The sequence below is a fragment of the Nematolebias whitei genome, chromosome 19 (genome assembly GCF_014905685.2).
Source record: "Nematolebias whitei isolate Nwh7 chromosome 19, NemWhi1, whole genome shotgun sequence".
NCBI classification, from domain to species: Eukaryota; Metazoa; Chordata; class Actinopteri; order Cyprinodontiformes; family Rivulidae; genus Nematolebias; species Nematolebias whitei.
The window spans coordinates 3420751-3445243 of NC_056516.1; the positions used below are offsets into that span (position 1 = coordinate 3420751).

General features: G+C 42.9%; 1 protein-coding gene across 1 annotated transcript in view; it reads right to left on the bottom strand.

The window, feature by feature from the left end:
• LOC119426022 (nuclear migration protein nudC) overlaps nucleotides 1-23148 on the bottom strand; it is a 68653-nt gene extending 45505 nt beyond the window's left edge. The window contains exons 1-4 of the mRNA XM_037693584.1: nucleotides 22900-23148; nucleotides 21580-21657; nucleotides 21266-21475; nucleotides 21109-21183 (exon numbers count right to left, since the gene is read on the bottom strand). Coding sequence (XP_037549512.1) covers nucleotides 21109-21183; nucleotides 21266-21475; nucleotides 21580-21657; nucleotides 22900-22974 — 438 coding nt within the window. The 5' untranslated portion in view covers nucleotides 22975-23148. The remainder of the gene's footprint in view (nucleotides 1-21108; nucleotides 21184-21265; nucleotides 21476-21579; nucleotides 21658-22899) is intronic.
• Nucleotides 23149-24493: the final 1345 nt, after the last annotated feature.

A 24493-nucleotide genomic window follows, 5' to 3' on the forward strand; every position in this document is an offset into this window, starting at 1 on the left:
AAACACAAGAGTCAGGGTGGCTTCTGGGTAATACCAGATGGCTAGGCCTCAGACTGACGAAGCCTCTTGGATGAGGGGCGAAACGTTTCTTTTTAACAAAAAAATGAAGTCCAGATGACATGATTCAACCTTTTTTGTTGTGTCAAATAATGAACTAGAACAAAATGTTTGTTGAAACAGTTCAGGATCTTGTGATTATTTGACACAGGAACAGAGTTAACAAGAAGTTGTGATGAGAGGTCAGATGATTAGGAACTTCCTGAGAGAGATTTGATGGTTTTACAGAATATGTTAGGGTCATTTAGATTTTTGGAGGTCTGAGATAAGACATAGTTACGTTTTTGTGGCTTTGATGGCAGTTGTGCATTTATTCTTCATCTGCCGAAAACTCAACCAAATACAGGTCCTTCTCAAAAAATTAGCATATTGTGATGAAGGTCATTATTTTCCATAATGTAATGATAAAAATGAAACTTTCATATATTTCAGATTCATTGCACACCAACTGAAATATTTCAGGTCTTTAGTTGTTTTAATACTGATGATTATGGCATACAGCTCGTGAAAATCCAAAATGCCTGTCCCAAAAAATTAGCATATTTCATCCCACCAATGAAAGACAAGTGTTTTTAATACAAAAAGCGCCAACCTTCAAATAATTATGTTCAGTTATGCACTCAATACTTGGTCGGGAATCCTTTTGCATGAATGACTGCTTCAATACGGCGTGGCATGGAGGCAATCAGCCTGTGGCACTGCTGAGGTGTTATGGAGGCCCAGGATGCTTCAAAAGCGGCCTTAAGCTCATCCAGAGTGTTGTGTCTTGCGTCTCTCAACTTTCTCTTCACAATATCCCACAGGTTCTCTATGGGGTTCAGGTCAGGAGAGTTGGCAGGCCAATTGAGCACAGTAATACCATGGTCAGTAAACCATTTACCAGTGGTTTTGGCACTGTGAGCAGGTGCCAGGTTGTGCTGATTGACCCTGCCCTTGATAAAGGGCAGGGTCAGGGTGGCAGTGCGTTTTCTGCCACACTTTTCCCTTCCCACAGATTTCCCACTGAGGTGCCTTGATTGAGCACTCTAGGAACAGCCTATTCGTTCAGCAATTTCTTTCTGTGTCTTACCCTCTTGCTTGAGGGTGTCAATGATGGCCTTCTGGGCAGCAGTCAGGTCGGCAGTCTTACCCATGATTGCGGTTTTGAGTAATGAACAAGGCTGGGAGTTTTTAAAAGCCTCAGGAATCTTTTGCAGGTGTTTAGAGTTACGTCGTTGATTCAGATGGTTAATAGCTTGTTTAGAGAACCTTTTCATGATATGCTAATTTTTTGGGACAGGCATTTTGGATTTTCATGAGCTGTATGCCATAATCATCAGTATTAAAACAATTAAAGACCTGAAATATTTCAGTTGGTGTGCAATGAATCTGAAATACATGAAAGTTTCATTTTCATCATCACATTATGGAAAATAATGACCTTTATCACAATATGCTAATTTTTTGAGAAGGACCTGTAGTGTCTGAGCCAGATTATCTCGCTGTGGCCCAAAGATGATCTCTCCTATGCAGGTCATCTTGCTCTGAAGTAAACCAGGGGCTGTCTAAGGTGAATTTAATTTAAAATGTAATTGTAATTGTATTTAATTAAAAGTTAATTTAAATGTCTTAGGTTAATTTGTTTTGCGTGTAATACACTTTTTCAACCACCGGATGGCAGTATAAGACTGTTTGTACTGAAGGATGGATAGTGAAGGAGCGAGCAGCATGATTCTTTAAGAAAAATGGGAGGGAGGCCTCTTGACGTGACATGGGCTGTCTCACCTTCCCTTATTCTGTTCTCAAAATGGCGGACGCTCGGTGTGGTTTGAGCTCTTTAGCATACATTTATTACATAAAGCTTTTAAGAAAAATTCAGTAAACAAGTTCTCAGCTTCTTTTTACACAGAAAAACAACTTTTTACACGAAGGCACGGGTTTCAACCGTGAAATTTGGAGCTTCAACAAAATAGAGGTTTTTCCTGAGGTCAACTTGGTAGCTTAGCTCGTAGCTTAGCTTCTCAGCTTAGCTGTTTTTAATAATCCAAAAACGCAATTTAGGACAGTTAAAACAGATTTTAAAGAGAAAAGAGAAAGGGAGGAGTCAGTGAAGAGCACCGGAGTTGAGCCTTTTGTCATCCTTTTGTTTATTGCGCCGCTTAAGATGGCTGCATGTTGGAGTAGTTCCGTTATTTTCATTCTGAGATATTACTTTTCATCCATCCATCCATTTTCTTCCGCTTATCTGGGGTCGGGTCGCGGGGGTAGCAGCCCAAGTAGGGAGGCCCAGACTTCCCTCTCCCTAGCCACTTGGTCCAGCTCCTCTGGGGGAATCCCGACGCATTCCCAGGCCAGCCGAGAAACATAGTCCCTCCAGCGTGTCCTGGGTCTTCCTCTGGGCCTCCTCCTGGTGGGACGTGTCCAGAACACCTCACCAGGGAGGCGTCCAGGAGGCATCCTAAACAGATGCCCGAGCCACCTCAGCTGGCTCCTCTCGACGTGGAGAAGTAGCGGCTCTACTCTGTCTCTCTCCCGGATGATCGAGCTTCTCACCCCATCTCTAAGGGAGAGTCCAGACACCCTGCGGAGAAAACTCATTTCAGAAACTTGCATCCGAGATCTTGATCTTTCGGACACAACCCAAAGCTCATGACCATAGATGAGGGTAGAAACGTAGATCGATTGGTAAATTGAGAGCTTCACCTTTGTCTCAGCTCTCTCTTCACCACGACAGACCTGTACATCGCCCACTTTACTGCAGACGCTGCACCTATCCGCCTATCGAGATCACATTCCATTTTTCCCTCATTCGTGAACAAGACCCCAAGATACTTGAACTCCTCCACTTGGGGCAGGACCTCCTCCCTGACCCGGAGAGGGCACTTTACCCTTTTCCGGCTCAAGACCATGGCCTTGGATTTGTAGGAACTGATCTTCATCCCGGCCGTGTCGTACTCTGCTGCGAACCGCTCCAGCGAGAGCTGTAGATCACGATCTGATGAAGCCAACAGGACCACATCATCTGCAAAAAGCAGAGAAGAAATCCTAAGGCCACCAAAACGGATCCCCTCAACACCTTGGCTGCGCCTAGAAATTCTGTTCATAAAAGTTATGAACAGAATCAGTGACAAAGGGTAGCCTTGGCGGAGTCCAACTCTCACCGGGAATGAGCCTGACTTACTGCCAGCAATACAGACCAGGCTCTGACACCGGTCATACAGGAACCTAACAGCCCGTATTAAAGGGCCCGGTACCCCATACTCCCAGAGTACCCCCCACAGGTTTCCCCGAGGGACGCGTCTGAACGCCTTCACCAAGTCCACAAAGCATATGTAGACCAGTTGGGCAAACTCTCACGCACCCTCCAGGACCCTGCTGAGAGTATAAAGCTGGTCGAGTGTTCCACGACCAGGAGGAAAACTGCACTGCTCTTCCTGAATCCGAGGTTCGACTATCCATTGAACCCTTCTCTCCAGAACCTCCAAATAGACCTTATCAGGGAGGCTTAAGAATGTGATCCCCATGTAGTTGGAACACACTCTACGGCCCCCCCTTTTTGAATTGAGGGACTACCACACCGGTCTGCCAATCCAGGGGAACTTCCCCCGATGTCCATGCAATATTGCAGAGTCGCGTAGGCCAACACAACCCTACAACATCCAGAGCCTTTAGGAACTCTGGGCGAATCTCATCCACTCCTGGGGCCCTGCCACCAAGGAGCTTTTTAACCACCTCGGTGACCTCAGCACTAGAGATTGGAGGGCCCGACCCAGAGTCCCCAGGCTCCGCTTCCTCAGTGGAAGACGTGCCAGTGGGATTGAGGAAGTCTTCGAAGTATTCTGTATAACGACCCACGACATCCCGAGTTGAGGTCAGCAGCACACCACCCGCATTATAAACAGTGTTGGTGGTGTACTGCTTTCCCCCCGGAGACGCCGGATGATGGACCAGAATCGCCTTGAAGCCATGCGGAAGTCATTCTCCATGGCCTCTCCGAACTCCTCCCATGCCTGACTTTTTGCCTCAGCGACCACCCGAGCCGCATGCCGCTTGGACTGCCAGTACCCATCAGCTGCTTCCAGGGTCCCACAGGGCAAAAAAGCCCGATAGGACTCCTTCAGCCAGACAGCATCCCTCACAGACGGTGTCCACCACCGGGTTCGGGGGTTGACAGGCACCGACAACCTTGCAGCCGCAGCTCCGGTAAGCCGCCTCGACAATAGAGGCACGAAACAAGGCCCACTCAGACTCAATGTCCCCCACCTCCTCCAGAACATTTCACATCTACTGACTGTGAAACTAATTGCCCCTCGGGGATAATAAAGATACTTGAACTTGAACATGTTCGAAGTTCCCCTGGAGGTGGGAGTTAAAGTTCCGTCTCACAGGAGACTCTGCCAGACGTTCCCAACAAACCCTCACAATAAGTTTGGGTCTGCCAGGTCTGACTGGCATCCTCCCCCACCATTGGAGCCAACTCACCATCAGGTAGTGATCAGTGGACAGCTCCGCCCCTCTCTTCACCCGAGTGTCCAAGACATGTGGCCGCAGATTAGATAAGACGATGACAAAGTCGATCATCGAACTGCGGCCTAGGGTGTCCTGGTGCCAAGAGCACATATGCCCCTTTTGTACTGCCCCTAATTAGCCCCAACTCTGCTCAGCCCTGCACACCCCTACTCAGCCTGGCTCAGCTCAGACTAAACTTGCACCTGCACTTTAGGACCGATTCTGAAGGTGTGTCCAGAATCTAAGTCCTGCTAATGAGAGCAGTCTGCACATCAGATAAATAATATTAAATTATTATTTTTATATATGAATTTTTCTGTTAACTTATTTTATATATGAATATTTCTGTTCAGTGCCCTGACACGACTTCTGTTGTGACTTGGCGCTATAAAAATTAACTGAACTGAATTAAATCTGATGAACCTGATTCTACAAAAACGTTTATATTAAAATCGAAAAAAGTTAAGTCTGGTCCTCTGGACATTCAAAAAACAAACAAACAAACAAAAAAAAATGTAGAAACATTTTGTCTTTCATCCAAAAGACTTCTTCTGTCTGAGGTGCTGTATTCAGCTATTTATAAGACTGAGCTGAATACAGCCCCTCAGACTGAAGAAGTCTTTCGGATGAAAGAAGAAACATTTCTACATTTTTGTTTGTTTGTTTTTGAACGTCCAGAAGACCAGACAACTTTTTTAGATTTTTCTACCTGGATTATTGAGAATGCATCAGGATATCTATATTTAAAATTCTATATTTTTCTTCATCATTTGATGTATTTGCACTCAATGTGGTTTTGTTTCTTGTATACAGACTATTTTTAGCTTTGAATTAAAGTTTAGCTTTAATTTAAATCTTTAATTTAAAGTGTAATGCTTGTTTTGTGATTCGTACATCTGTGGGGTAGAATAAAGTTGAACCAAAGGCTGTACCTCTTCTTTAAACATGCTTGAGGGAAATATGAGAGATTCAATAATTTTATCTTTTTATAATTTTTCAGTTGAATTAACTTTAATTAACAGATTATTTAATAAAGTCAAAGGGAAAACAGGATTTCATGATAAAGCCGGCACCGCTTATGTATTTTTAATCTTCACTGATAAAATAAAAACATTAAAATGTAAAAAAAAAAAAAAAAGTTTCCACCCCCCGTCCCTCCATCCCGGTACTCCAGCCTGCCAGGGCTCGAATCCGGCCTTTGTGAGCAGGCAAGGCTGGGGCTTGGGGTTCGGCCTCGCGGGCTTCAACGGCTCGGCAGCTCGTATGATCCTCCGCGGTGACAGCGCTCGCTTGAATTTTATAGTCGGTCACCAAACACAAAAAACGCATGGACTTCAGAATTTAACAGGGCGTTGTCATTATTGTTTTTAAAATCTTAAAAACAGATCCAGCCGTTGCTCCGCATCCAGAGAAATTGCAAATGGCAGCTCAATGAAAAGTTTTTGAGATCCAGTGACTCCCCCCCTGACCAATCAGAGTCCTGCATTCATGTTTCAGTCCGGACTCAGTTCGGCTGAGCTCGCTCGGTCCCACCAGAGAAGCAGGGACGAAAAGAGGTCCTGAATCAGCCTCAAATCAGCTAAAAATACTAGCTAAAGTGCTGATGCAAAAGGGTTATTTCTGTGGCGGGCTGTCCAGAATTGGGGCTTATTAGGGGCAGTGTGAAAGGGGCAATATGGACACCCTTATGCTTGAACATGGTGTTCGTTATGGACAATCCATGACAAGCACAGAAGTCCAACAACAAAACACCACTCGGGTTAAGATCAGGGGGGCCGTTCCTCCCAACCACACCCCTCCAGGTCTCACTGTCATTGCCCACATGAGCATTGAAGTCCCCCAGCAGAACAACGGAGTCCCTAGGAGGTGCACTTTCCAGAACCCCCTCCAAGGACTCAAAAAAGGGTGGATAATCTGAACTGCCGTTTGGTGCATAAGCACAAACGACAGTCTGAACCCGTCCCCCTACACGTAGGCGGAGGGAGGCCACCCTCTCATTCACCAGGGTGAACCCCAACACACAGGCACCAAGATGGGGGGCAATAAGTATGCCCACTCCTGCTCGGCACCTCTCACCAGGGGCAACTCCAGAGTGGAAGAGTGTCCAGCCCCTCTCAAGGAAACTGGTTCCAGAGCCAGAGCCATGCGTAGAGGTGAGTCCGACTATTTCTAGCCGGAACCTCTCAGCCTCACACACCAGCTCAGGCTCCTTCCCCACCAGTGACGTGACATTCCACGTCCCAATAGCCAGCTTCTGTAGCCGAGGATCAGACCGCCAGGGTCCCCGCCCTCGGCCAACACCCATCTCACATTGAACCCGACCCCTTTGGCCTCTCCCACAGGTGGTGAGCCCATGGGAAGGGGGACCCACGTCTCCTCTTCGGGCTGTGCCCGGCCAAGCTCAATGGGTAAAAGCCCGGCCACCATGCGCTCGCCCGCGTGCCCCACCTCCAGGCCTGGCTCCAGAGTGGGGTCCCGGTGACCCGCGTCCAGGCGAGGGAACATCAAGTCCATTTCTATATTAGAAAGATAGCTAGATAGATATTACTTTTAAAAACTTCAATTCCTCTTTTTTTTCTGGATATAAATCGCGTTTTGTTTTCTGGATGATTATTTCCTCTGGTGTCGGATGCTGTGCAGCTGGAAGGATTTTTACAGAAATATATCTTTTCTCTTGGACATTTGTTATGATGCGTTACCATAACAACAAGGTTGTTTTTTACAACCGGGCGCAGCTGAAGTGTCATCTCTGCAGTCCAGATATTGAACTGTTAGCATTAAGTTGTCGTCCATATTATTTGCCAAGAGAGTTCACCAGTGTTATTTTGGCAACTGTTTATATTCCATCCAATGCTGTTGCAGAGACTGCATGTGATGTCATCAGCTCCGAGGTTGCCAAGCTAGAGACACAACATCCTAGTGCATTTGTGGCAATTTCTGGTGATTTTAATTATGCTCTGTTATACTCTCTGTTACACTTCCAACATTCCAACAGTTTGTCAGCTGCTCTACCAGAGAAAACAAAACGCTGGACTTGTTTTATGCAAATGTCAAGGATTCATACATCGCCAAAGCAAGACCCCCTCTTGGCAAATCAGATCACGATCTTGTGTTTCTCTGCTCAAAATATAACCCCCTTGTTCAGAGGCAACCTGCAATAAAGAGAATAGTAAGAAAATGGTCAATGGAAACTGAAAAAGCCCTGCAGAGTTGTTTTGAGGCTACAGACTGGAATGCACTGTGCCAGCCACATGGAGGACATCAACACCATGACTGAGTGTGTGATGAACTATATAAACTTCTGTGTAAACAACACCATCCCCACCAGAACAGTGAGATGCTTCCCCAATAATAAACCCTGGATCACCACTGACCTGAAGGAACTGCTAAACCAGGAAAAAAAAAAAAGTCTTCAGGGAGGGAGACAGGGAATTATTGAGGAGTACACAGAAGCAACTAAAAGTCAAGATAAGAAACAGAAACGAGGATTACAAGAAGAAGTTGGAGAGCAAGCTCCAGCAGAAAAATATTAGAGAGGTGTGGTCAGGGATGAAAAGATTGCAGGCTTCAAGCAGGAGGAGGATCAATTCAATTCAATTTATATAGCGCCAAATCACAACAAAGTTGTCTCAGGGCACTTTACAGGAACAATCACACACAAAAACCCAATTAGTAAAGTTCTCTATTTAAGGAATCCAGCAGACAAGTTGAATCTTGGCTTCATTGCAGTCTCCCATCCTGAGCAAGCACAGAGGCAACAGTGGAAAGGAAAAACTCCCTTTTAAAAAGGAAGAAACCTCCAGCAGAACCAGGCTCAGGACAAGCGGCCATCTGCTTTGACCGGCTGGTTGAGAAGACAGGAAAGAGAGACAAACGAACACAGAATGGTAGGTCCAGGTATAGGTCCAGGTGTATCCGAAAGACAAAACAAACACGTTAAGGATAGAAAAAATAATTACAAATACAAAACAGGTTGAGCAGAGTAAGTAAAGACAGAAGTAGAGTGAAAATTGTGGTCAGTTTGTCCTCCTGCAGTCTAAGCCTATAGCAGTATAACTAAGGGACAGCTCAGGAAACCCAAGCCGACCCTAACTATAGGATTTAGCAAAAAGGAAAGTCTTAATCCCGGTTTTAAAACTGGATAATGTGTCAGCCTCACGGACAGAGATTGGAAGTTGGTTCCACAAGAGAGGAGCCTGATAACTGAAAGATCTGCCTCCCATTCTGTTTTTGTAAATTCTAGGAACCACAAGTAAACCTGCAGTCTGAGAGCAAAGTGATCTGTTAGGAAAATATGGAACAATAAGATCTATGATATAAGATGGAGTCAGGTTGTTGAGAGCTTTGTAGGTTAGAAGTAAGATTTTGAATTCTATTCTGGATTTGACAGGGAGCCAATGGAGAGAAGCTAAAACTGGAGAAATATGATCTCTCCTACTAACTCTGGTTAAGACTCTGGCAGCAGCATTTTGGATCAACTTAAAAACGTTTTAAAGAAGTATTTCGACATCCAGATAATAAACCATTGCAATAGTCCAGTCTAGACGTGACAAATGCATGGACCAGTTTCACTGCATCATTTTAGATAAGATGTTTCTAATTTTAGTGATATTACGCAGGTGGAAGAAGGCAGTTCTAGTAACGTTTATAATGTGGGGGATAAAAGACATGTCCTGATCAAAAATAACACCAAGATTTTTAACATTAGAGCTGGAGGACAGATTAGACTCCCTCCTTAAATGCCATCTAAGGAGGGAGAAAGACTGAAAAATTCATTCCTAAGGTGCTCAGGTCCAAAAACCAAAACCTCAGTATTGTCCGTGTTCAACAGGAGAAAATTAAGGGTCATCCAGGTTTTTATGTCTTTAAGACATGCTTGTAGTCCAAGTAGCTGATTGGATTCATTGGGTTTAATGGACAAATATAATTGTGTGTCATCAGCATAACAATGAAAATGTATCCCATGCTGTTTAATAACTTTACCTAATGGAAGCATATATAAAGTAAAGCGTATTGGCCCAAGCACTGAGCCCTGAGGAACTCCATGACTAACTTTGCTCTCTGGTCTGTGAAAAGAACGCTGTGTTGTGTGATTTTTCTAGGTCTGAGTACCGAATAGGAATGTACGATATGGCATAAAATTCATATCACGATATGTATTGTGAAGGGTAGCGATAACTATATATATATATATATATATATATATATATATATATATATATATATCGCTCGCAATATGTTTTGGGTATAAAACTTAATAGGAATTTTTCAAAAAGCATAGTGTGTCTTTTTGCCATCATGTATTTTGAATTAAGAAAATTCCACTACTAGGTCCAAAGAGTTTTTAAATAATAAACAAATCAAGTATTAGGCTTCTTGCATGTAGTGCAAAACAGTGCAAAATATATAAAATGTAGTTTTAGCCATATGTTTTAAACAAAAGAATATGTTGTTAACAGTTTCCAGTCTTACTTAAGAAATGAACAGCAACAGAGCAGCATTTTACACTGAAACACTTCATCCTCCAAACCTCTAGTTGGCGACTCCTTCCGCTTTAATGGAGAGCTGACACAAAATGAGTCTGTGGCTTTGACCAGAGGGTCTCGCAGTAAAATCACACAACACAGCGTTCTTTTCACAGATCAGAGAGCAGGTTTCTCTAAAGCTGACCAACGCTTACTTTAACTTTGACAGAAAAATAAAAATCAAAAATTTAGACGGAACACAGCGTTTTGCGCAAGCGTCAGAATACAACACTACGGCAAGCCGGCTGTAGTTAGCTTGTAGCTTCGCTACTTAGCCCTCGAAGAAAAGACCAACGGCACTTGCGCACAGTTTTCAACTAAAAAAAGTAACGATTAAATCTGACAACTCTGATTTTACATCAGACACACCATTACTGCGGTTAGCCGGTAGAAGACAGATCTCTATCGTAGGCTAAATTTCGATCGTTTCTACCGTATACCGTTTATATAGCGCATTCCTAGTACCGAACCGAGGTTCTTTTATGGCACCGACCGAACTGTACCGGTCGGTGTATATATTGAAACATCACTCTTCTTTCAGTGTCAAGTTTCGGTATTGGCTGTAACGTGTCACGTGGTTTCAGCATGCAGGCAGGTAAAACACCAGACATATGACAAACAGACAACACCCAGATTACACCCAGAGCTGTATAGAACTTCCATACCTAATCTATGTATAATGTATGTCTATGGTGCTGGTGACGCCCACAGACGGGTTCACGTGTGCAGCGCGTGTTGTCGAAGCCATTCGACAACACGCGAGCAGAAAGTTGCTCCGTGTTTTTCTGCGAGGAGAGAGGAGTTCAGCAGCCTCCCCCCTCCTCTTCTCAGCATTAAAGTCAGCCTGTGAGTGTTAGAGCGCATGAATGTCCTGATTCATTATCTCCACGACCGGACTCTTCATCAAAGAACTCTGAGGACAGCTCTGTGTCTGTGCTTCAGCTGGTGAGTTTATGTTTGTTAACGTAACTACAGCTTAACACGTACATCGCAGTGAATTAAACTATGATCCATGTAACGCTAACTTTTTAAGATGTAGTGAACTAGGCCTGAGGTCAAATCCTGGCCTTGAGGGGCCTGCCTGGAACAAGAACTGTATTTCATTGATTTGAGTCCAGAAACACAATATTAATTTCATCCAGAGACTTTTTAAGTGTCCTGCACTGATCAATTGAAAGAACACTCTCTTTTCTATTATCATTACTATTTTACAAATGTTTTGATAATCAAAGTGTGTTTAGTTCAAACCATTTTTAAATGTTGAAGTGAACTAATCATTTTTAAATCCGCTGTGAAACAGTATTAGTGATTTTTATCCTCATTCAAAGTAGAAATCAGGTTAATGATGCATCGTCTGATTTTCTGTCTTCAATGAGCAAGTTGTGTAAGTTGGTCAAAGGTCAAGTTTCGGTCAACTGCAAGTTTACTGAAAAGAAATGTCATGTTTAACTTTTACAGAAAGATACTAGAGAATTGACTCCACGAAGTCTGGAATCTTCATAGCAATCTTCTGTCTGTTCTTAAACAATCTTAATCTTTTTCCTTGACTTTTAATAACCTCTTACATCACAAAACACACCTCTGTTTTGGTCCATCGACCAATCAGAAAGTTCTCAAATGAACCGGAAGTGACCTCTTTTAAAAGGTGCAACACTTCCTAGTTCAGGGAAGAACTGAGAGTGGGAGAAGTTCTGAGGAGTTCTGAAGAGTTCAGCAGTTCTGGGAAGAACGCTGAGGAGAACGCTGAGAGAATGCTGTGAGTTGGTTCTGAGAGCAGCAGAGTTCAGAATGCTGGAATGCAGCATGCTCAGGACATCTGCAACTAAGCTGGACGAGAGAAGTTCAGAGGAACTATGAAGTCTGTTCTGGATGATCTCACGACTCCGAACGGTTCCCTACTATCCTTACAGAGACGCTGAAAAGTGGCTTGAAGTGGAACTTTACGCCGGAACTGACATATCTTCAGAAAGGTAAAAAGTCGATCTTCAACCGCAAAGCGTACCGTTGGGTAAGCTGGCCCAGAAGGAGCGTGTTGTTCTGGTTATAACGGACAAATTCCCTCACCCATCTCTCTCAAGATAAACCTCATTTTCCATCTTTAAACTCTTCTATCTGCTAGAAATCATTCCAGATATTTTCAGAAATGTCTGTTGTGAAGCAAAGAAAACCATCGCCGTATGGTCTTCTAATTGTAAACTCGCTAATTAAGCCATGTTGTTGTTGAAATCATTTTGCCAAATTAATGTAAATGTGTGATGTGTTAAACATTGATTCTGTAAATAAATGACAGCATTCATTTGATGGGTCAAAGATAACACGTTTCCGTCCACATTTAATAATTCAACACATGATATTATTCAGTCCAGAAAAATGAATGAATCCGTTTAATTTATGAATATATCACAGCATATGTTCATCTACAAAGATATTAGTATGTAACTTTATTTTATGGGTATCTATGTAGCTAGCTAAAATCAGAAGTTAACTTAAGATTGACAGTAACAGATAAAGCTTAGCTTGTAAAAAAATGTGCTCATCCATCCAGTCAGCTGCTTAAACAGTTCACTAATGTTCACCGTTTATGTTCATGTTCTCCTCACAGGAGCCTCTGACCCTGATGTGAGGACAGAGACAGACAAAAGAAAAGCGAGGTGGGGGGCTACAAGACAATCACAAACTTTGTTATTAAAAGTTTGCTGCCTTTTTCTACAGTGGAGCTGAATGGTGGAGGTAAGTAAACTGTAAAGGATGTTGTTGACCAGTTGAACTTTTGTCTCTCAGCCTAGATAATGTTTTTTGAGTAATAATAACACCACCATGTTGTTGTTGATGTTTTGTGTTCCAATGTCAATTAGGGAGATGATAAGAGTCCTAAAGCCCAGAGAACCACAGAGAAGATTCAGGCAGAGACACAGAGGTGCAGAAGTCTGCATCAACCCTACCTCAGTGAATCCAGTGACATGCTGGTGGAATGTGAGGGACAATATGTCAGTGCTGTCAAACTGACAACCAGGTATCTGTGTGTGCAACAAGAATCATCCACACCCTCAGAGTGAACATGTTCTACTGCTGGAGACACCATCAGCAAGGAGCAGATTGTTTGTGTCCAGAGAAAACAGACATGTTGATGTTTCTGAAGACAAACTGTTCAGTGAAAAGGTCCTCAGTGTGTAGCAGTGAACATTAGACACTGACGTGTCACTGGTTTGAAACTGGTCTTTTGACCTGGAAATTATTTGTTTGTTTAAATGTAAGAAAACTGCTTGGAATGGAAAAATACCAAAGTTAAAAAATAAAACTCACAATTTGTACTGTAATGTGTAATGTAATTTTATTCTTGTTAGAATTAATAGTAATTAAAAAATTGGTACCAAAAAAGGAACCGACACTGAAGTGAAGGTAGACACCGGTACCGATTTTTTTTTTTAAAAAGGTACCCAGCCCTAGATTTTACTGCGAGACCCTCTGGTCAAAGCCATAGTCATTTTGTGTCAGCTCTCCATTAAAGCAGAAGGAGGCGCCCACTAGAGGGTTGGAGGATGAAGTGTTTCAGTGTAAAATGCTGCTCTGTTGCTGTTCATTTCTTAAGTAAGACTGGAAACTGTTAAGAGTTAACAACATATTTTTTTGTTTAAAACATATGGCTAAAACTACATTTGATATCTTTTGCACTGTTTTGCACTACAAGAAAGAAGCCTAATACTTGATTTGTTTATTATTTAAAAACTCTGGACCTAGTAGTGGAATTTTCTTAATTCAAAACAAATGATGGCAAAAGGACACCCTATGCTTTTTTTAGTAAAGTTTTATACTCAAAACATACTGCAATATATATCGTTATCGCCAACCTTCACAATGAATATTGTGATATGAATTTTATCAAAAAAATATATATTTTGGTCCAGGACCGGCCGCTCCCCCCCCACCGGTCACTCTGAGCGCACCCTGCCGGCCAGGTGACCCCTCGAGCCGGGGAGTCGACGCACGAAGGTCCGGTGTTTTTTTCTCTCTCTCTCTGGACCTCAACGAACTCTTATCTGGACCTTTGTGGTTCTACCTGGTTCCGACAAATATCGCCAGGGTGGTATTTCGCTGGTTTTCTGCTGGACTGGCCCTCGTGGTGTCTTCATAGGTGTGGGGGAAGTGTCCCTGTGTCCCTCGAATTGGACCAGAACCGAACCGAGGTGGCTGTGGGGATTTCGTCTTCAACAGAGCCGGTCTCAGCTTCAGTGAGCAGCCCGTTACTTTTACCGAAGGACGATCCACCTCCGTGGAGTCGTTGTGTTCACCTGGAGGAGACGCTCCGGCGCTTTGAAGCGCCGCCGGACCGGAGCAGAACCGCGCCGCCGGACTGGGCCGCCGGACTCGGCCGCCGGACCGGAGCAGAACCGGGCCAGGGATATCTTCAGCCTCTTCATCTCTCGTGCTTGGAGCGCCGGAGCCGAACTGGAGCAGAATCGGACCGGACCAGTTGCCGAATTCAGCCTCAGCCTCTCCGGTCAGTCTCGCTTTTCACCGGGGGTGCCCCGTGCTGTCGGGTGCGGAGGTGACGTGCTGAGAAGCGGAGGAGCAGCGTGGAGGAGCAGCGTGAAGGAGCAGCGTGAAGGAGCAGCGTGGAGGAGCAGGGCTGCGTGGTGCTCGAGAGAAGTTCGGAGTTTGTATCGGAGCTGCTGCAGGCTTCCATCCAAACTCACCTGGATAATAATTAATTTTATTCCGGATCACGCTGTTGGCCCCTGTTGACCTGAAACGAGCTAGGATCATGCCTTTCACTTCAGGAGGATTTTCTGGCAGCTCGCTCTGCTATTTGCTGCGAATTATCTGTTTCTGTTTCGGCCTGTTGATTCTGGACCCAGCTTCTGTTTCCCATGGGAGCATCCATCCATCTTCACTGGGGGGCCGGAGCCCCCCTCAGCCCAACTCAAACTGTAGTTGGGCCAACTCGTCGGGTTTGTTTGTCCATTTGAACTGTGACGTTTTATGGTCTGAAACTTTTCTGCACCATTCACATTATTGTCACTATTTTCAGTTCTCAGACTATCTGGAGTCACTGAATCTTGTTAATACACCTGGATCTGCCCATCACTGCAACTTTCACTGTTTTTGGGTTCTGAATGATCACATCTTCATTAATGTTTCTCATGGTTCGATTATGGGGGCTAACTATCACACTGTTAACTCCTGTAATTACATATCAGTCACAAAAAACTCAAGAAAATGTCTGATAATAATGTTGTTACTGCTCTCAGGGATTCAACCCAACCCTGGACCCCCCACTAATTACAGCACACCAAATGACTTTAAGAACGTGTCTGGGCTTCATTTTCTGCATGTAAACGCTCGTAGCCTTCTGAGAAAACTTGATGCTTTGAAAATTCTGATCACTTCTTCTGGGGCAGATGTTATCTTTATTTCTGAGTCCTGGCTCAACAAATCTGTACTCAATAATGACGTGGCAATCAATGGATTTAACATCTACCGCTGTGATCGTCAAAAAAGGGGGGGTGGAGTCATTATTTACATTAGAGATACTCTGGTTTCTAGTCTTGTGTCTTCTAAAACAATTCCAAACCAGTTTGAAGCCTTATCTGTAAACATCACCTTGAATGGAGGCCAGATTTTAACTGTAGTCTGCTGATACCGCCCCCCCCACAGCATCACCTGAGGCATTGACTGCCATGATGGAATTTCTTGGTAATTTAAAATTCAAAGAGGTCCTTTTGGCTGGAGATCTCAACATTGATTGGTGTAAGTCGACCCCCCTCTGTGATAAATTCAAGGAATGCTGCCTGTCTCTCAATTTAACCCAATTGATCGACTCTCCCACTAGAGTAAATAAAAACCGTCCTGAAAAATCCTCCATCTTAGACCTGTTTCTAACTAATATGCCTCACAAATTCCCTGGTACAGGTGTATTCGCTGATTTTTTGAGTGATCATTGTGTGACAGCTGCTTTGAGAGATATTAAACTTCCACCTTCTAAGCCCAGATTAAATCAAAAAAGGGATCTGAAACGTTTTTGTGAAGTCATTCCTCTGGGATCTGTCTCACTTTGACTGGCATCGTATTTCGTTAACTGATGACGTGAACTCCGCTTGGAACTATTTTCATAATAGTTTCATTTATTTTCTGAACAAACGTGCTCCTTTTCGTCAGTTCAGAATAAAGGGACGAGACAGCCCCTGGTTTACTCCAGAGCCAGCTGATCTCCTGCACAGGAGAGATCATCTTTGGGCCACAGCGAGAAAATCTGACTCAGACACTGATTGGTTGAGTTTTCTACAGATGAGGAATAAATGCACAACTGCTGTCAAAGCAGCAAAACGCAACAATTTCTTATCTCAGACCTCCAAAAATCTAAATGACCCTAACAGATTCTGGAAAACCATCAAATCACTCTCAGGCACCCCCCAATCATCTGAACTCCCATCACAACTTCTCGTTAACTCTGTTCCTGTGTCAAATAAGCACGAGATCCTGAACTGTTTCAACAAACATTTTGTTGCTTCTAGTTTTTTATTTGACACAGTTACTAACAGAAAATCAGCCATTTCCCCTAATAACCATCCATACATCCAGTATCTTTACCCGCTTATTCCATTTTGGGTCACGGGGGTCGCTGGTGCCCATGTCCAGCAATCACTGTGCGAGGGGCGGGGTACACCCTGGACGGACCGCAAGTCCATCACAGGGCCACATAGAGACACACGAGACAAACAACCATTCACTCTCTCACTCACACCTAGGGACAATTTAGAGTTACCAATCAGCCTAACATGCATGTTTTTGGTCTGTGGGAGGAAACCGGAGTACCCGGAGAAAACCCACGCATGCACGGAGAGAACATGCAAACTCCACCCAGAAAGGCCCCTGGACCGGGGTTTGAACCAAGGACCAGCTCTACCAGCTGTGCCACCGTGCTGCCCTCCCTAATAACCAAACTTCTACAAATCAAGCCCCTCCTACAAGTCAATCCTCAGTTAAACACAGCTTCTCTTTTTCTCCATTCTCAGTCAGTGAGGTTAACAAACTGCTAAAAGATCTTGACCCTAAAAAATCTGCAGGTCCAGATGAACTTCCACCTTATTTCTTAAGGCTGGTTGCTCATATCATCACAGTCCCTGTGACCCACATCTTCAATCTCTCCATAAGACAAAACTCCATCCCAGACACTTGGAAAACAGCCTTTGTTCTTCCTTTGCTGAAGGGAGGAGACCCCACCTCACTGAACAACTATCGACCAATCTCTAAACTCTGCATTTTAGCCAAGGTTCTAGAAAAACTGATAAACTCTCAAATCAAAAATTACCTGGACTCATTTAACATCTTACCTCCACATCAATCTGGTTTCAGGAAACAACACAGCACAACCACTGCCTCATTGAAGGTTCTTAATGATGTTGTTGAAGCACTGGATGCTAAAGATTATTGTGCTGCACTTTTCTTAGACCTGTCTAAAGATTCTGACTCTGTGGATCAGAACATCTTGTGTCAGAAGATCTCAGAAATCGGTTTCTCAGATCACACCATTGGTTGGTTCTCTAACTATCTTTCAGACCGGAGGCAATGTGTTCAACATAATGGTACTTCCTCCAGTTATTTAACAGTCAACAATGGTGTACCACAAGGCTCAGTCTTAGGACCCACCCTCTTTACAATCTACATACATAATGTAGGTAAAAACATCCCTAATGCATCCATACATTTCTATGCTGATGACACAGTTGTTTATTGTCGAGCTAAAACAGTTGCTAAGGCTTTCCAGCTTTTGAAATCTGCATTCAACATCATCCAGACTGATTTGTTTCGCCTCAAACTTGTCCTAAATGCCGACAAAACCAAAGGGATGCTTTTTTCAAATAGGAAGTTGGTCCCAGCAGTTCTTCCTCCGATTTTATCCTCAAATGGTGTCCCTATTGAGTTTGTTGATTCCTATAAATATTTGGGTATCTTGGTCGACTCACATCTTTCTTTTAAGCTCCATGTGGAAAACTTGGTAAAGAAACTGAAAGTTAAACTGGGTTTCTTTTTCAGAAACAGATCCTGTCTAACCCTGAATGCTAGAAAATGCCTTGTATCTGTGACTTTCCTTCCCTCAATTGATTATGGTGACATTATTTACATGAACGCTCCTACAAGAACCCTGCAGATGTTGGATGCTGCAGATGTTGGATGCTGTCTATCATGGTGCACTAAGATTCATAACTGGCTGTGATTATCATACCCACCACTGCACCCTGTATTCACTGGTTAACTGGACATCATTAACTTCACGCAGACACTCTCACTGGTACATTTTCATCTTTAAATCACTTCCTGGTCTGCTGCCTTCATACATCTCCTCCTACATGTCTCTGCGTGAGTGCAGCTACGGAGTGCGCTCTCAGGACATTATTACCTGCAGTGTTCCCTCAATGAGGACTGAACTAGGCAAAAGGGCCTTCTCCTATTCCGCTCCTGTTTCCTGGAATATCTTACAAAAAGATTTGAAGCTCTCGACCATGACCTCTCTAAGTGTCTTTAAGAATCTGTTGGACACCTGGCAGGGTCCAATGCTGACATGTTCCTGTTTTTAGTTTTCTACATTTGTCTTGGAATCTAGCTGTTTTTTGTTTTGTTTTCTTAACTTTTCCTTTTAGCCATCCTATTTGTCAAAAAAAAAAAAAAACCTGCAGTATGACTTTTTATAACTGTTTATTGTTGTTGCTGTTGTCCATTGTTGTCATCTTTCTTTGTTGAAATCAGGTCTCTCTTGTAAATGAGTCCTCGAGGCTCAATGGGATTTACCTGTTTAAATAAAGGTTGATTAATTATGCCATATCGCACATTCCTAACTCTCACCATTCCTTTTCACCCTGTACACCTCACATTTCCAGTAAAAAAACAGACTCCTGTCATCTACAGAAATATTCAGATGACTCTGCAGTGGTCAGGTGTATCAGAGATGGACAAGAAGCTGAGTACAGGGAACTGGTGGACCGCTTTGTGGCATGGTGTGGAAACAATAATCTCATCTTGAACGTGAACAAAACAAAGGAGATGATTGTAGATTTCAGGAGAAACAGGAACAGGTCCAACCCTATTCCCATCATGGGAGAAGAAGAGGAGGTGGTGGAGAAGTATAAATATCTTGGGGTTCACCTGGACAACAGACTGGACTGGAAATGCAACATTGAAGCCATCTATAAGAAGGGACAGAGCAGACTGTACTTCTTGAGGAAGCTGGAGTCCTTCAACATTTGCAGCAAGATGCTGCATATCTTCTATAAGTCTGTTGTAGAGAGCGCTGTCTCTTCTGCCATCATCTGCTGGGGGAGCAGCACCAGAGCAAGTGACTTAAAAAAGATCAACAAGCTCATAAAGAAGGCTGGCTCAGTTCTGGGGACTCCTCTAGAACCTTTGGAGATGATTGTACAAAGAAGGATTCTTTATAAAATGAAGAACATTATAGACAACCCTCAGCATCCTCTTCATCAGACTGTCATACAACAACAGAGTGTCTTCAGTCAGAGGCTTCTTCAGTTCCGTTGTATGACAGATCGCTACAAGAGATCCTTCCTGCCCACAGCCATCAGCATCTAGAACAACTCTTTAATGAAACCTGAATGATGAGCTACAACAACATTTAATTTCCCTCTGGGATTAATAAAATATTTTTGAATTGAATTGAGTATTTGCTACACATTTCTGTTTGTCTCAGTAGAGTTACCGTAGCTTTCTGTTGTGGACAGGTGTTGCAGGAAGGCTGTTTATTTCTACAACATTTTAATCTTTTCTACATAAAACTCTAAAGAACATATATCTTTAAAGAATAGTTGAAGTTATTATAACATGATTTTTTTTAAATGACTTTAACAGGAGGGCAGCACGGTGGCACAGCTGGTAGAGCTGCTGCCTCTCAGCGAGCAGGTCCTTGGTTCAAACCCCGGTCCAGGGGCCTTTCTGGGTGGAGTTTGCATGTTCTCTCTGTGTATGCGTGGGTTTTCTCCGGGTACTCCGGTTTCCTCCCACAGACCAAAAACATGCATGTTAGGCTGATTGGTAACTCTAAATTGTCCCTAGGTGTGAGTGAGAGAGTGAATGGTTGTTTGTCTCGTTTGTCTCTACGTGTCCCTGTGATGGACTGGAGACCCGTCCAGGGTGTCCCCCGCCCCTCGCACAGTGACTGCTGGACATGGGCACCGGCGACCCCCGTGACCCAAAATGGAAGAAGCGGGTAAAGATACTGGATGGATGGACTTTAAAACATTTGATTTGTGTATAAATTTACAGTAATAACAGAATGCTAACCTCTATAGCTTTTCTTTAGAGTAATCAGTGCATGTTAGCATCTATGCTAACGGCTCAGCGGCCTGTGAGGAATAGGGTTTTTGGATACATGTTAGTGTGCACTTTTTATTAGGCATAAAAATATATAAATTAATGCTAATTCATGAAAAATAGTCAGATTATTATTTGTTATTTATCTGTAAGATCAGGTGATTGGTTGCTGCTGACAGTCTCTAAAACTAGTGTGACGCTCAGAGAGCATTTGCTGTCGTTGCTCCCAAGTTATGGAACAATTTACCCTCGAGTGTCAGACAAGCCTCCAGTCTTCCTGTTTTTAAATCTCTTTTAAAACACACACTTATTTTTTTTTGGCTTTTAACACACCGTGATCTTGTCTTGTATGGCACCTTAAAACACCTGCTGTGAACCTGGAATGTGTACGTTTTGTACGTTTCTTTTCTTATCGTCTTAATCTAGTTTTGTCCTATAGTACAGCACATCGGCTACCCCGCGGTTTTTAAAACGTGCTATAGAAATAAAGTGGATTGATTGATTATTTGTATTTTTGTCTCTGTACTTCATTTTCAGTGTTTTGGATAAAGATCAGAAGCTTCCCAGCTGACAACTTCAGAAAAAAAAAGAGAAGCATTGATAATCATATTATGATTACATTTGAATTATTTTTTATTAATTTCCTTTGAACTATAATTGAATCATGAGGTGCTTAAAGTATCACAGCAACTTATCAACACAATCAGTGTCCACTCACCTTCTCCTTCTCTGATTCTTCAGAGGTCTTTTCTGCACTTGTTACATTCTTCAGTTTTTCTTCTTCCTTCTTTTTCTATCATTAACACAAAAATAAAATAATTCACATATTCCAGCAGTGAAACTGACTGGCTTTGGTAAAAATATTGAAATTTCACCTCGTTTAACTCGGACTGAAGCTTCTCTGCCTCTTCATCCGTCAGCTCCTGAATCCTAGGTTCCTCATTGCTTTTCTTTTTCCTCTCCTCTTCTGCCAGCTTGGCTGCTCTTTCAGCCTTTTGCTTCTTCTCCATCTCCTGTTTCACCCGTTTCTCTTTGTGGGCTTTTAACGCCAGTTTACTGTGATGATCAAAGGCATCTCTGACGAGCTGGAAGGAGCAGATGAGCCGAAATGAGAGATAAGGAGAGATGTGTCTCAAAAATAAGAGGAAAGTTTACTGAAAGTCTCAAGAAGTAAAAACAAACTGCTCACCTTCTCTGGTGCACCAGCATCTCCACCAATGAAGAAATCGGTTTTGCGCCGAAGGAAGCTGAAAAATGTATTTACTAACTGTTGAAGCAAAAAAAAATTTAAAATCTTTATTTCCACAAATGAACATGTACTTGAGCTGTCCTATATTAATTAAAATAAATACACTAATTGTAAACAATCAATGTTCCATGCTGTCAAATTTGAGGATTTTCACACAAACACATCTCCATTGCTTTAAATCAGTCTCAACATTAGTTTCTGTTAAAACTGCTCCACTCAGTTATCATGGTCCACCACCGCTGCTCCTCAAACAAAACACTTCACAGGTAAATGGACTGCACTTATACAGCATCTTTCCATCTTATCCAGATGCTCAAAGCACTTTACACTACAATCTGTGTCCTCATTGACCCATTCATACAGCACTCTACTAGATTTATACAAAGCTAATGGAACAAATCATTCTAGAGACTAATCAGTTCTTTCAGATCACATTCATACACCGATGAGACACACATCGGATGCACTGAGGGGTGGATTGACTGCAGGTGGATTCAAACCCCCCAACAATTCTATGTTTCTGTGTTCGTCTGTCTCTCCTCCCTGTCCTCTCAACCAGCCGGTCAAAGCAGATGGTCTCTTGTCCTGAGCTGGTTCTGCTGGAGGTTTCTTCCTGTTAAAGGGAGTTTTTCTTTCCACTGTCTCCACTGTGCTTGCTCAGGATGGGAGACTGCAACGAAGCCAAGATTCAACTTGTCTGCTGGATTCCTTAGATAGAGAACTTTACTAATTGGCTTTTATGTGAATGTTCCTGTAAAGTGCCCTGAGACAACTTTGTGATTTGGTGCTTTATGAATAAACTGAATTGAACAACTGTTGCACTGGAGGAGGCCTGCTCGAACCACTCAGCCACAGCTTACCCTACTAACTTACCAACCTTTAATACAAACTGTGGTTAAGTGAATGTCTCTTAACAATCATGACAATAAGATAGAACGTTTTCTAGAAAATCCAGGTACATTTTAGTTATTTGGTGTTTACTACAGAACGGAACATCCAAACTGACAGAGACGGTCTTTGCTACATCTTGTCACGTGTTTCTAGAATATACCAGAAAAATTTTATAATTACGATGGCTAGGCTGTCCGTTTTACAAAAAAGCTTTCAAGTATCACGTACTAAAAACAAGCCCAAACTCGTGAAAATGTGTACCAAATTTAGAGTGAATGTTGTCAGTAGCTGATCTTTCATAAGCTTCCATGATAATGTTGACCACAGCGTTAGCTTCAAGCCTATTAGCACGTTAGCTCATTAACTTGCCTCCTGTACGCCTCCTTCATGTTGCTGCGCCATAACAAGTAGCATTCCGTCATATTTTTCTTCCTCTTCACCCATACTTGTACGAAAGTGTTTCAGTGCGCGACAGTCACAAAATAGTGGAACTAGCAAAAACTTAACCGACCACTTGGGATCACACACTTCCTTAGAAACAAGCCACGCCCTCAACCCCTTCTTCTTCTTCTTCTTCTTCTTCTTCTTCTTCTTCTTCTTCTTCTTCTTCTTCTTCTTCTTCTTCTTCTTCTTCTTTGAGGTTTATTGGCGGTTGGCAAACAACGAAATTGGTGCATTACCGCCACCGACTGGTAAGGAGTGTGGACCAAAAATGTCACTCAAGGATTAAATCCATCCATCCATTATCTTTACCCGTTTATTCCATTTTGGGTCACGGGGGTAACTGTGTTAATTTAAGATAATGAAAGATTATCTGATAAATTTTATTATCCGAGTTATTTCTGAATAAATCAATTAAATCTAGTTTTACTTTAATTTTATTTAAATTTTGAATCAACTGTTGTCTTTCTTCCTCATACGTTTTGCAGTGTAACATTACATGCTGTCTCATCTGTTCCACAGTACTCACATTTACCAGTGCAGTGTTTCCCTAAAATAAAAAGAGTGCTGTTTAACCCAGTATGCCCAAATCTGAGACGAGAAATATTTGTCTCTTCTCTCCTCGTCCTCCCTGTACTTCTCATTTCTCCAGTTTTCTTTTGGATTTTATAGAACCAGCGTTCTTTCTTTTTTTCCTCCCATATCTTTTGCCATTTATCCTTCATTTTCTGTTTTATCCATCCATCCATCCATTTTCTTCCGCTTATCCAGGGTCGGGTCGCGGGGGTAGCAGCCTAAGTAGGGAGGCCCAGACTTCCCTCTCCCCAGCCACTTGGGCCAGCTCTTCCGGGGGGAGAGCCTTTAAATTCTTGTCCATTTGTGATTAAACTTCAAGCGTTCCACTGTAGAATAATCAGAGTGCCCTCTCCTGATGTCCCTGACTTCCCGTTTCCTCCCAGTTCTTTGTTAATATGCTCCCATGAAATGTCTTTTATACCAAAAAAATGTCTCTGCTCCTTTAACTATTATTTTAATTTTCTCTGTTTTGTACTTGAACTGGTCTGCACAGTTAATCACATACACAATGAACAACATGATCCTCTCCACTGTAATTGTAGGTTCAGGTCTCTCTTTTGGTAACTGGGATGTTGGGTTTTGTTGTACACTCATCTCTCTGCTTCCAGTTTGTTCTTGAACTTCTTTCACAGCTTCAGCATGGCTGATATTATTGACTGTTTTCATTTGCTGCACTTTAATGGCCTTTTTCCTAATTTCACATCCTCCAAAAGTCACTCTATGCTGTCCCCCACAATTACAACATTTATCTTGAGCAGTGTCACCACACTCCTCATATCGATGATCACCCCTCATATCTATGATCACTCCTCATATCTATGATCACTCCTCATGTCTGTGATCACTCCTCATATCTATGATCACTCCTCATGTCTGTGATCACTCCTCATATCTATGATCACTCCTCATATCGATGATCACCCCTCATATCTATGATCACTCCTCA